This window comes from Rutilus rutilus (assembly GCF_951802725.1).
Source record: "Rutilus rutilus genome assembly, chromosome: 1".
In the NCBI taxonomy this organism is placed as follows: domain Eukaryota; kingdom Metazoa; phylum Chordata; class Actinopteri; order Cypriniformes; family Leuciscidae; genus Rutilus; species Rutilus rutilus.
The window spans coordinates 1722501-1737200 of NC_140209.1; the positions used below are offsets into that span (position 1 = coordinate 1722501).

A 14700-nucleotide genomic window follows, 5' to 3' on the forward strand; every position below is an offset into this window, starting at 1 on the left:
GCGTGCTGAAAACAGAGCTGTTTTTGACCAGGTAAAATTACTTAGTGTTTTCTTACAATACTAATGAGAATTTTTAATTAAAGTGTATTACAGACTTTTAATTTAGACCCTAAAGAATCATATTAGCTTGCACAAAAATGACATTATATGACCCCTTTAATTGTTATATCTTATATCCCAGATGTTCTTTGTTTCGTGAATGAACAATCTGTTTCTGTTATAGTTGATGCTAACTATATGCAATGTGAAAGCCTTTGTTGTGCTTATCAGAATCAGAATCAGAATCAGAAAGAGCTTTATTGCCAAGTGTGCTTGCACCCACAAGGATTTTTTCTTGGTACTGAAGCTTCCAGTGCACATATACAAATACAAATACAACAAGAACATAGTAATACAAATTCTAAGAATGAAAATATATAAAAAATAAATAAAAATAGTATAAAAGTAAAAAAGTAGGGTCACAGTTGGGTTTAGTCTGAATAAACATTTACAGATTATGAACATATTTACAGTATTTTGAGTAGTATGAATAATATAAATATCACCTGAATTAGAGAATATTACACTAGACAGTGGGAGTCTAGCGCATGTTACAGATTATAAACATATTTACAGTATTTTGAGTAGTATGAATAATATAGATATAAATATCACCTGAGTTTATTGCACTAGACAGTGGGAGTATTGCACTTACAGGCATATGCTTTGGGGGGCATGTTAAGTGTTCAGAAGGGAAATGGCCTGTGGAAAGAAACTGTTCCTGTGCCTGGAAGTTCTTGTGGCCAGTGATCTGTGTCGCCGTCCTGACGGTAACAGTTCAAACAGGGGGTGTCCAGGGTGAGTGGAGTCTGTGATGATTTTACCTGCTCTCTTCCTCACTCTGGAAGAGTACAGGTCCTGGAGGGTTGGCAGGGGGGCACCAATAATCCTCTCTGCAGTCCGGACTGTCCGTTGTAGTCTCCTGATGTCCGATTTGGTAGCTGAACCAAACCAGACAGTGATGGAAGTGCTTAAGACAGACTCAATGACGGCTGAGTAGAACTGGATCAGCAGCTCCTGTGGCAGATTGAACTTCTTCAGCTGGCGAAGGAAGTACAGTCTCTGCTGGGCCTTTTTCACAATGGAGTCAATGTGATTTGCCCACTTCAGGTCCTGGGAGATGGTAGAGCCCAGGAACCTGAATGACTCCACTGCTTCCACAGTGCTGTTCATGATGGTGAGAGGAGGGAGTGCTGGGGGTTTTCTCCTGAAGTCCACGATCATCTCCACTGTTTTGAGTGTGTTCAGCTCAAGGTTGTTATAGCTGCACCAGACAGCCAGCTGTTCAACCCCCAGTCTGTAAGCAGACTCGTCACCATTTTGGATGAGACCGATGACAGTGGTGTCGTCTGCAATTTTTATGCAAACATGTAATTGACTCTGTACATTTAGGATTCTGTATTTTGTATTTTTACAGTTTTACGTTATTCCTTTGGCAGCAGTAAACCGTGGAAACAATCCCTTTTTCTGTCTTTAAGAGGTGTTATATATAACTGCATACTCAAGCAAGGCGTTTGAGGTAAAGGGCAGAACATCTTCTCTTCCCATTTTTCCTTCTTTTCTTGATGATCTTCCCTTGTCACCCTTTTTATACTTTCTCCGCTCTGATTCTTCTTTTCCTGTTCAGTTCTCTTAACAGCCTCAACATACGAAATGTTTCCTTGTATTTTTCTCTGTTGCACTTTAACTTCTTTTTTCATCACTTCACATCCCCAAAATGCCACACTATGATTCCCTCACAGTTACAACACTTTGGCCTTACTTCTTCCCCACACTTTCCACACTCATGATCCCCACTACATCTAGCACACCTTCTCTTTCCTTTACATACATTAGCCATGTGCCCAAAATTCCTGACAATTATAGCATCTCATTGGTTTAGGTACATATTCCCTTACGCTGTATCTCATAAACAGTGTTGGGCAAGTTACTTCGAAACTGTAATGCGTTATTTATTACTTATTACTGTCATTTAAAAGTAATTCGTTACATTACAATATTACTGTATTTAAAATGTAAGGCATTACACTACTATTGCATTACTTTTAAGTTACTCTCACCCAAATAACTGCAAATATGGATTTGGCAATCTAAATGTAGCTTATGATGCTCAATTAGCTCATTACACATCCAGTAGAAGGTGATGTGGTATCCGACTGAGCTTGGACCCATAATAAATTTTACTATGATGTACTATAGTACATACCATGGTATACCATAGTAGTACCATGGTATTCCATAGTAGTACTATGGTACCATGGTACATTGCATGGTACTGTAGATGTTACTATGGTACATAGTATGGTACCTCAGATTTACCGTGGTACCTACCATGGTACATACCATAGTACCTCAGATATAACTATGGTACATACTTTATAGTACTTCAGATATTATCATGGTACCATGATAATATCTGAAGTACTATACTGTACAGTATGTTACTATGGTACATATATGGTACCTCAGATTTACCATGGTACATGCCCTAGTACCTCAGATATAACCATGGTACATTCTGCCGTACATATTACCATGGTACATACTTCCTCAGATATAACCTTGGTACCTCAAATATTACCATGGTACTTTGCATGGACGCATGGTACAGAAATCGTTTTACTTTAAGCCCGGGGTAAACTTTAGGGTTAAACTTTAGCAAAAATAAAAATAACTAATGAATAATAACTAAGCCAAATATTTTTATTTTATTTTAATTATTATTGTGAGTGACTGCAGTAGTGTGGGCATAGGCCATTTGGTCTATGAACGAGTCATAGATCTCCAAAATCAGTTTTATATGTATAATGTAATATTAATGAGATTTTTATTTAAGTAATGTTCTAATTCTAGATGTTTGTAAATGCTGCATGATTTTGACGTGGTTTAATCAATGGCCGTGCGCGTGAACTTTGAACATTCATGTCGCTTTCAAACCCATACTGTCTATTTTTCAAACACTGGAGCGGCCGCGGCGCAGAGTTGCCATGGAAACGGAGTGAAACATTTTGCGCGGACGTTTCTCCTCTGCTGATCTCGCGGTGATTTTGGCGAATTTGCATGAAGGAAAAAAAAACTACCACTTTATTCCAGGTTAACTGCTTGTAACGCGCGTTACTGACATTTGTACCGAGTAAAATATTACATTTTCCCCCCCTGTAATGCCTTACATTACCGCGTTACAGCAAAAAGCAATGCATTACAGTAATTAATTACTTTTGTAACGCGTTACTCCCAACACTGCTCATAAATCCATAATATACCTCTTTACTATGTTTTATGGTGTATAATTTTAAACACGTTCTACCTTATATTGTTAATTCTCAGGTTAGGTAAAGTAAGTCGAATTCGTTCTAAATAATAAGTATATAAATTTCCATACTTACAACTCAGTCGAAAGACTGGTTTAGTTCAGCTCAACTCTTTATACAGCAGAGACTCACGGCAGACTGGTTCTTTTTATACTGATTATAAGTCATTTTATTATTTCCAAATTAATAGGTTTACATAATACATAAAATAAATCAAAAACAAACTGAATTGAACTGAGGAGAGGCTGCCAGGGTATTTACAGCGTCTGACCTCGACATATTACACTGTACTTTTATACTTCATATCACACCGCCTTATTACATATTCAATCACTTATAGACACTTTATCCAATCCAAAATCTTGATCTATTGTTAACTCTTTCAGTTCTTCCAAGACCTTCTTATAAAGAGCCCTCCTCTCCTTTGTTCTTCTCCTCCTGGCTCGGATGCTTTGTCGTCTTCTACGCTTAGTCTGTAAAGGAACAGGTAATACTTCCATTTCTACTTCACTAAGATATATGCTTTCTATTACCTAATTTTACTACCTACTGTAGGATATTCTTTCATTTGATTAAATGCTTAAACATTGCATATAGTATAGTCATTTCTTTCATGCATTATCACAGTAAAAACCTTTATAAAGCAAGTTGCAGTGATTTTCTTATACAACACTTTCTCTTGCAAAGTTACTATCGTGGTTAATAACATATATAAGCTTCTACATATAAGGCATTAGTTATTCCAGAATAAATTGCATATATATTTTTACATCAGTTTCTAATCTTATTAGTGTGTCTAAGGTGGATCTACCTGGCCGAAAACCATACTGACCCGAGCTGTTAATCCTTTGCTTTCTAACACGTAATAAAGTCGATTAACGATCTGAATGTGAAAATGTCGTCATCAGAAGAATATGATATGGGAAGTTTCTGTTGTGCTCTAAAAGTACTAAAAATATTGTTACAATGTTTACATGGTACAATAACTGGTAGGTTACTGTTTTTATTATTGCATGACACAAATTTTCAATAAATTTACTGTGATTTGAATCCGATTTTGATTCAATATCGATTAATTTCGATAAATATTAGGTACAGATACATGTTAATCTTTCTCAAGAAAAAAAATATATCTCACCTAATGCTGTAAATATATAATGCCCTGTCAGCTTTTATTATTATTAAAGGTTAAAAATAACAACTCAAATTAAATTTAATAGGGTTTTATTATAATGTTATAATATTTTGCGAGAAATGCGTGAGAAACTGGATGTGTGTCGTGAGAGCGAGTGAAAAGTGTCGATTGCCTGATTCTCAGCATTGGCAGCCCTGCATGAAGTCAAATTAATTTCCATAACACACCACTGAGGATTTGTTCTGCATGATATCAGCATTGACCAGCAGGTGTCGCTGTGTGCATTCCAAACCTGGAGAAATCAACCACTTTTACACACATCAGGCTGGAAAGCTTTAAAGCTTCATGAAGCTTCATCTCACCATCACTACCTTCAGGTTCACTCAGCTCAACAGTTATACGCTATATTAGCAATAATGATTATTTTGGGAGTCATGGATGAGCTTTGATTGGTGGTTCCCATCATGCACTGCAACATTAGGCTTTATGTTTATTTCACCAGTGATGGTTGGTTGGTCAGATGAGAGGAAGTTAATAACCACAGGAGGAGCTGATGATGTTTAAAGGAGGAGCTATAACTATATATAATGAAGAGGAAGACTGACAGAAACAGAAAATGGCTGATAAGTGTGATCTGTGTGTGCTGGGACTGATCATTCTCTCTTCACTTCTCACAGGTAAAGAAATCTGTATTTTCTCTAAAGACATTTAGTGGAATTAGTCTGGAAAGAGTTCATTTGAACATGCTCAGTTTATTCTTGCACACATTCACGTTGTGATCTCAGAGTTGTGTATTGATACACACAGATCATACTGTATTATTCCTGATACTGGACATAGTGTCACTCAAACATCTGATGATGAAGAATTATCTTCATATTAAGAGTGTGTCAGTGATTTGAACAGCTCTCTGATAAAGACTAATAGTTTATTCTGGAGAGTGTGTTGTTTGCTTTAAGTCAGGAAAAATACTAGGATTTAAAACTTCTGCTTTTTATGCTGGTGTGTTTTATGTTTCATTTATTAATATATATCATAATGATCACTGAAATATACTGTGTTTCAGGAACCAGTGGATATGAGGATGTGTTCATCAGTTCTGGTGAAAATGTCTCTCTGTCCTGTAATAAAGCTCTTTCTGGCTGCAAATCAACTACATGGGTCTACTATTACAGCTTCAGAGATTCAGGAGTTGAACTGATTACTGGAGGGATAAAGAATAAAGACACAGAGAGACATGAGAGACTGAGTCTGGAGTCTGACTGCTCTCTGAACATCAAGAACGTCACAGGAGAAGATTCTGGATTATACAGATGCAGACAATATGTGAATGGAGAACAACAAGGACCTGATGCTGATGTTTTTCTGCATGTTCTTCATGGTAAGTTTATGATTATGTGGTGAATTTAAAAAGGACATATTCTCCCTTTAAACTCAGATGATGATTGAAGAGTCTGTGATTTGTGTCTTGTGTTCAGTTTCAGTGTCTCCATCATCTTCATCATCATCATCTTCATCATCTTCATCCTCACAGACTGAGATCAGTCCAGGCCGCTCTGTGACTCTCTCCTGTCAGTTGTATTCATTTTATACATTCTCCTGTTATGATTGGGTCCGTTCTGAGGGATTTGAGCTGTTGTGGGTGAATCAGGCTGGTGTTGATCTGAAGACAGACTCCAGATATCAGATATTATCATCATCAGATCAATATCACTGTATCATCCTCACTCTGACTACAACACTCCTGAATGAAGATGACAACAGAGAGTGGAGATGTCAGGTTACTTACAGAAATCAACTGGAGACCTCAGTCAGATACACTGTCAAGTACTCAGGTGAGAAAACACTCTTTTCTGACAGATTTGTGAAAACTTCCACAGATTGGCTCTACTCTTTCTGATGGCTTCATACGTTTTGGAGTTGTAAAATATTAGTGGTCAAAGTCATAAACTGCATAACAATCCTCATAATTCCCAATATTGGCCTCCAACATGGGTCATACATGATATATTGCATAAATCAGACGAGTGTATTAAAGCCTAGTATGACCCATGTAGGAGGTCGGCTTTAGGAATTATAAGGCTTATGTCCTTCATTCAAGCTGAAGGTTTATTTGCAGAAGCTCAACTGTGTTTCACTCTCATATAAACCAGGAATAGATTATACAGTAACACAGTAATACAGTTATACAGTAATACAGTCCAGTCTCTTCTCAACTACTGCCACTGTAAACTGTGATGATGAACACAAACTGCAGGTCATGATCGATATGAACATATGATGTTAATGTCCTACAGGTGATGCGTCTGAACATTCATCTTCTGCAGCTCCAGTCGCTTCACCAACACTGACTCCAGTCAGAAGCTCAAACTCTGAGAAGACATCAAGCCGAACTACAGCAGCAGCTCCTACACAAGGTTCATTCAGATAAGACAATATATTGATTTAAAAATTGTACGACGTGTTTTGTGTGAAAAAGCTTTATGCGGGAGCTCATTAATATGTAAGCTTTTCACACATGAGAAAGACAAAGACACTGCCTAACGGCCCTATTAGGAGCTATCAGGCCCTGTCATTCTGAGCAACCTTGCACAAAGAATGAGGAGATTTAAAAAAGAATGGCTTTTAGATTGTTTGGATTTATTTACAACACAACATCATCCAAAGATACACAACTAATGACAAAAGAGCACATTGAAAACAATGATCCAAAGACAGAGACCTTTGTGCCATTCCTAAACACATTGTACATACCTTTCATTTCCAAGGTGTTTGATTTTCACATTACCATGTTCATGTACAGAGACTCGTGTGAATGTTGAAGTCAGCAGGACTCAGTGGCATCTGGGCCCTGAAAAAAAAAAAGAGTGAACATACTGATATCAAGAGAAACTATAGGCCTGCACGATTTTGGGAATACATTTTAGATTTTTCTGGTTAAAATTGCTTTTTAAAATTCACAGAATACACACATACACACACACATAAATGTTTCCAACAATATATAATATAATGAACACCAGGTTTGTTGTGCCTATTTGTTGGCTATGCGCAGTGCTGCATAAAATAATAATAACAATAACCATAGCAGCCTATAAATCTTCCAAAAGGTTTCAGTAACAACTACGCTAGAGAAAAATATATTGATTATCATGTTACTTCAAATGTTTCCATTCGTTATGATGATATGAAATGAGATAATAGTAAAAACATGAAGCCGTTTGGTGCTTTTCAAACGTGATCGCGATCCAAAATATGATACATTCAAACGCGATCGCGCTCAAATATAAAACATTATGGTTACCATATACATATCTACATTTGAGCAGATATCCACAAACACAGTAACAGTAAACACGGGTCTAAATATTATAATATTCACCATATATCTAGCAACAGTTCAACTGCAATGTGAAATTTATGCAACAATAACAAACTAATATGTAAGAATTTCTTACCTTTCATCTTTCTTGTCTTCAAATCGCGTTCTTCTTCTTCTGAGGTAGCCTAAATACAATGTAAGCTCACAGCGCGTCTTTCAAACTCGACGAAAAGCAGAGACTTGTGAAGTGTTTTGGTGTTTTGTTTTTGAGGTAATGAGCGCGTTCGCGTTCCATGTGGATATTTGCATGTCAATCTCTTTTGCGCGAGTGGGCGTGGCCAAATTAAATATAATGAGCAAGTGTTGAGAAGCTGGACATCTTGTTGGTTTTATACAAATTACTTAAACAGAGAATATTTGTTTTCAGTTTGAATCCGATCATTTAAAAGTACACACTTAAATGTTTATAAAGGTATATGGCTCATAAATGTGTGACAAGTATTCGCTGAGTTTTGTTTCAGTTTATAGACGTGCTCAAGAAAAAAAAGTTCACCGCGACGGAGAGGCAGAACGCACACCCTGTTTATTTCTTTATTTTACAAAAGCACAATGTTTTGATTTGATTGGAAGTGGACACATACAAAAGTAGAAATATCACAGATTCTTTTTTTATATTTCTTTTTTCTGTATGACCATAAATGACGGAATAATTTAAGTTTATAGTGCTACAATGTGTAGAAAATACGCCAAAACGCGCCGGCACGTTTGCCAACCTCAGAGGGTTAAGAGTGTGTCAGTGATTTGAACAGCTCTCTGATAAAGACTAATAGTTTATTCTGGAGAGTGTGTTGTTTGCTTTAAGTCAGGAAAAATACTATGATTTAAAACTTCTGCTTTTTATGCTGGTGTGTTTTATGTTTAATTTATTAATATATATCATAATGATCACTGAGATATACTGTGTTTCAGGAACCAGTGGAGTGGCTAAGTTCATCAGTTCTGGTGAAAATGTCTCTCTGCCCTGTAATAAAGCTCTTTCTGACTGCAAATCAACTACATGGACCTACTATAACAGCTTCAGTTATTCAGGAGTTGAACTGATTACTGGAGGGATAAAGACTAAAGACACAGAGAGACATGAGAGACTGAGTCTGGAGTCTGACTGCTCTCTGAACATCAAGAACGTCACAGGAGAAGATTATGGATTATACAGATGCAGACAATATGTGAATGACAGACGAGGACCTGATGCTGATGTTTATCTGCATGTTCTTCATGGTAAGTTTATGATTATGTGGTCAATTTAAAAAGGGCAGATTCTCCCTTTAAACTCAGATGATGATTGAAGAGTCTGTGATTTGTGTCTTGTGTTCAGTTTCAGTGTCTCCATCATCATCATCTTCATCCTCACAGACTGAGATCAGTCCAGGCCGCTCTGTGACTCTCTCCTGTCAGTTGTATACATATGTTGGATTCTCCTGTGATGATTTGGTCAGTTATGGGGGATTAGAGCTGTTGTGGGTGAATCAGGCTGGTGTTGATCTGAAGACAGACTCCAGATATCAGATATTATCATCATCAGCTCAAGATCGCTGTATCATCACTCTGACTACAACACTCCTGAATGAAGATGACCACAGAGAGTGGAGATGTCAGCTTACTCACAGAAATCAACTGGAGACCTCAGTCAGATACACTGTCAAGTATTCAGGTGAGAAAACACTCTTTTCTGACAGATTTGTGAAAACTTCCACAGATTGGCCCTCATTTATCATTCTTGCGTAGAAACGGGCGTATATGTTGGCGTAAGATTATGCTTACACTCTTCTCATCGCCTGATTTATGAAGCTGTGCGTACCTCTGAAATCCAGGTGTACACAATACCTGCCCTTGATAAATGCCGCGGCTGAAAACGATCGTCATTAGAATAACACGCCCCTATATATTCAAGTCTCCGCTCCCCCCACGCCCTCATTTTACGCCATGGACACACGGAAGACGGCAAAGAAGAGAAACTTCTTTGAGAAAGAGAAAGCGAAACCAGGGAAGTGGAAAGAAACAAAATTTATTTCTAGATTTTTATTATTAATGACGCTTATTGTTATTAAGAAGAAGAATGTCATTTTTATTATTTTGTCAGTCTGAATTATTTTTTTTGGTCATTGAAAGCCTTTCATTACTAAACCCAGTCCGTGCACACCTGCCGGGCCTAACCATCGTTTCAAAGAATAGTACAACGGCGAGCGCGTCGAGTATAAACGCCTCGTCCGTTTGGGGAGGTGCGCGCGCAGTCTGCGGAGACTCGCGCTGCGGGGCCAGGCGAAAGTATAAACAAGGCTTGAAACGTCAGGTAAAGCACACAGGCTCGCAACTGAAGGAATACATATGCCTACAATTCAAATGCTTTGGTAAAGTCACACAAATTAAACATTGAAGTCCATGTTGCACAAAAATAAACACTGAAGTTTATAATTACTATGTTGTTGTTTTTTTTACAGTGGGTCATAATATATCATATCTTTTAGTTTGTCAGTGCGTTTTGTGGTGTTAGGAATTGTTTTTCTGCGCATTCCCGCACTCAAAATGTGCGTACACCACCTCCTGAGCTGGTGTAGGATTTGAGCGTGCCGTACGCCAACGTCCATATTGATAAATCTCAAAGTCACCGTGGTTTTGGGTGTACGCCAGGTGTACGCTGGAAATTTGGTGTACGCACTTTTGATAAATGAGGGCCATTGGCTCTACTCTTTCTGATGGCTTCATACGGTTTGGAGTTTTAAAATATTAGTGGTCAAAGTCATAAATTGCATAACAATCCTCATAATTCCCAATATTGGCCTCCTACATGGGTCATACATGATATATTGCATAAATCAGACGAGTGTATTAAAGCCTAGTATGACCCATGTAGGAGGTCGGCTTTAGGAATTATAAGGCTTATGTCCTTCATTCAAGCTGAAGGTTTATTTGCAGAAGCTCAACTGTGTTTCACTCTCATATAAACCAGGAATAAATTATACAGTAACACATTAATACAGTAATACAGTAATACAGTACAGTCTCTTCTCAACTACTGCCACTGTAAACTGATGATGAACACAAACTGCATGTCATGATCGATATGAACATATGATGTTAATGTCCTACAGATGATGCGTCTGAACATTCATCTTCTGCAGATCCAGTCGCTTCACCAACACTGATTCCAGTCAGAAGCTCAAACTCTGAGAAGACATCAAGCCGAACTACAGCAGCAGCTCCTACACAAGGTTCATGATCACATGATCACTGTATAAATAGATTTATTTTTGGTCAATGGCGATAGTCATTCTCCTCCTGACAGCTTGAGAGTGAAGTAAGAAGATAATAGATGACAGACTCGTGCACATATTCATCATTTCTGTGATGTGAAGCTCCAGTATTATGTGATGATGATGTTGTGTATATGTGGCATTATGTGTTGAACTGAACTAACAGACGTGATCCACAGATCCAGCTGATACAGCATCAGAAACTGAAGTCAGTGTGACTGCTGGATCATTATACAGAGGTACGACACGTTCATTTATACTGACAGCTTTATAACATTAAACTATCAGTCAGTCTGTAAATGCTTCATCAATAACTGTTGATAGTTGAATACCCTTGACTTCAGTCATGTACAGTTTCTCTTCTTCCTCTCATGTTTCCTGCAGTGATTGTGATTATTGTTGAGATGGCAGTGTTTGCTGCTCCTACTGTGATTCTTCTTCAGATCATCTGTGCAAGAAGAGCTGGTGAGTTTTGAGCCGCACACAATCTGATGATTCACACTCATCTGATCTGGAACAATCTGCAATCATGATAAAAACACATACGAGAGGTCAGTCAATGCTTTTATTTTGCAGGGAGGAAGGACTCGAAGCACCCAGAGGAAATAGAGATGCCGACAATATTAGAATAAAATACTGATGAGTTTAGAGACAATCTGCAGCAATATTTACAATAGCAAAAACTTACAGAGGATTGTTCATTGTTTTATTTTCTTCTTCTCAGAAAACAGAGAGAAAACTCTGAGCACTTACTGTATAATATAATTATATAAAAGCAATATAATACTTATAGTGACATAATCAAGTTTAGATTAAAATGTTTTTTTTTTACATATAAAAAGCCATATTTATTTTCATTTATATGGATGTTATGGATATATTTTCCTACAGTGTTGAAAGTCATTCTCTTGCGCTTCATATGTAAACTGCTTTAAATATAATATTAATACAGTAATGGACAGACTCAGACTGTATAATCTCTCTCTGTTCTGTGTGATGGAGCTGATTTGAGGATTCTTGGATCTTGTCTGTTCATTCCTGTTTTTAGCATCTTTTTTCATTTTGAATGATTGCTATAATTTTCTTAATAAACCTCTGCAGTTGTGTTTAATAAGTCTCCTTTCCTGAGATGTTTGTTCCCCTTCATGAGCTCGTCATGTATCGTAATATAGAATAGTAAGTGTGAGTATTAATGGGTCGAGTGTTGATGAAATATATGCGTTTTCAGCCGTTTCTTGAAGATGGCTAAAGCCTCATCAGCTCAGGTTGAGTTCGGCAGGTCGTTCCTCCAGCAGGAACAGTCCAGGTGAAGGTCTGTGAAAGTGATTCTGTGTCTCTTTGAGATGATGCACCACAAGACACCGTTCACCTGCAGAACACAAGCTTCTGGAGACACATCGGTCTGGAGTAGTGAGTTTAGGTGTAGAGGAGCAGAGCCAGTGGTTGTTCTGTAGTCAAGTCATTGAGAGCATTACAATAGTCCAGGAAACTGCTAAAATAAAGAAGGGAGACTAACAGCAGAAATACTCTCATGTGCAAAATATATCCTTCAGAGCTAATATCCATCGTTCAGAGCAGGTGTGTCTTCTCAGACATGTGTCACACACACGTTACACAAAACTTCACTGTGGGATTGTGTAACTAAACAGTAACTCTAGCAGGGTTTCAACACTCAGTTGTTCAGATGAGAGGAAGTTACACAACCACAGGAGGAGCTGATGAAATCTCTAACTAGATACAACAAACTGTGTTGGTGCTTCGAAGCTTTTGACACAGTGTTCAACTTCACCATTTGGTGGTCAGTAATAATTCCTACACCAACTGTGTCATTCAAATGTTTTGTTCATTGGGATGTCGTTGTAAGGTTTATTTGTATATTTAATAAGCATATTTGTCATTAGCAAGAAGGCAGGCCACATTTCAGTGTATTGCACAATATAAGGACAATAAAGACTTTCTGTTCATCATTGTTACTGTTACTTCTAAATACAATGTTTAATATGCCAATAAATTGGACCTATGTGATTTTTCATTGCACCATTTTTGGGCCTGCCAGTATTTGCTATCCAGGAGCTCCCACAGGTCATCTGAGGATGGTGGATTCGAGCTGCCTGAGATGATGATGCCTCTGCTTGCTCACTGGTTATCAGCACTTGAAAGTGTCATGATGTCGCTTGACAAACTAGCCAAAGCAGCACCAACAGGCTCTCTGAGGTCAATGAGTGTTTGCAGCAGATCATGCGTGCTGTTCCACCTGGTGTCCACTTCATGGAGAAGCTTCAGGGGCTGGCTGCCCATCCTTTCCTGGGCAAGGATTAGCTTTTCAGTGGCCTTAGTGCTGCTCCTGAAAAGAGTCACCAGTCTCCTGGCTCTGCTCCAACACGTCATATTCTTCAACTGCCCTCTGAACAATGAGGTTGATATATATATAAGCAAAAGCAAGGAAGATGGCGTAGTCCCAGCTTCTGAATTCCTGACACCATGTCAGTAACCATTAAACGACTCTGTAACCATCACTGCAATGGTCTCATATGCAGCAAACCCAGGCGGCAGCGGCCATCAGACCCAAGAGTCTCTGAAGCGTTTTCAGGGTGACCGCTCTGCCCTTCACAAAAGAGGCCAGTGTATCGTTAATGGACTGGATACTCTGTTCTGATGAGCTCGAGAGTCCAAAATCATACCCAGAAAATCTATCTGGAAACTATCTATATACGAAAATCTGGAATTTCATTTGAAATGTGGTGTGCTTTTTATTTTGATCTATTCTTATTTTCAACCACTCTTAGTTTCAAGTATTTACTTTTTTATCTAGCCTTTGTTGAGAACTGCAGTATTATTTTTGTCTTGAACAATGATTCAATTAAAATTGATTGTGAATACAAAACCAAATGAGTGAAAAATGTGTTACTGTCTGATACATTCTGAGTGCAGTGTGAATAACTAAATCCTCTGCTGAATGCATATTTCCAAACAATTACATTATATAATGTACAAAATACATTATATGGATTATGTTTTAAAACCAATTCCATCATTATTCCATGGTATAATAAAAAAGAATGCATTCATATCTGAAAACTACATGTCTTATTGTACAGTGCCAAGATAGTATTTATATTCCAGTAATGAACAATGTGACTAACACTTTTTGCTGTCTTACTGTGGGACTGTCTTACTGTGTGTGTGTGTGTGTGTGTGTGTGTGTGTGTGTGTGTGTGTGTGTGTGTATGTGTGTCCTTGTTTATATTACATTGTGGGGACCAAATGTCCCCATAAGAATAGTAAAACCTGAGATCACCTACATTGTGGGGACCAGCCAGCGGTCCCCACTTTTCAAAAGGCTTATAAATCACACAGGATGAGTTGTTTTGAGAAAGTAAAAATGCAGAATGTTTCCTGTGATGGGTAGGTTTAGGGGTAGGGTTAGTGTAAGGGGATAGAATATACAGTTTGTATGGTATAAAAACCATTACGTCTATGGAGAGTCCCCACAAAGATAGTGAACCAGACATGTGTGTGTGTGTGTGTGTGTGTAAAGTTGATGCCTTGTATGACAGTTACAGAGACTGATTGAAATGTTGT

At 37.9% G+C, this 14700-nt stretch overlaps 2 protein-coding genes across 2 annotated transcripts in view; one reads left to right on the plus strand and one right to left on the minus strand.

Moving 5' to 3' along the window:
- LOC311301551 (uncharacterized protein) overlaps nt 1-12232 on the plus strand; it is a 161713-nt gene extending 149481 nt beyond the window's left edge. The window contains exons 4-10 of the mRNA XM_084426779.1: nt 6783-6902; nt 8777-9085; nt 9183-9518; nt 10957-11076; nt 11298-11357; nt 11503-11583; nt 11695-12232. Coding sequence (XP_084282905.1) covers nt 6783-6902; nt 8777-9085; nt 9183-9518; nt 10957-11076; nt 11298-11357; nt 11503-11583; nt 11695-11750 — 1082 coding nt within the window. The 3' untranslated portion in view covers nt 11751-12232. The remainder of the gene's footprint in view (nt 1-6782; nt 6903-8776; nt 9086-9182; nt 9519-10956; nt 11077-11297; nt 11358-11502; nt 11584-11694) is intronic.
- LOC311301705 (uncharacterized protein) overlaps nt 1-14700 on the minus strand; it is a 571741-nt gene that overhangs the window by 482323 nt on the left and 74718 nt on the right. The window lies entirely within an intron of this gene.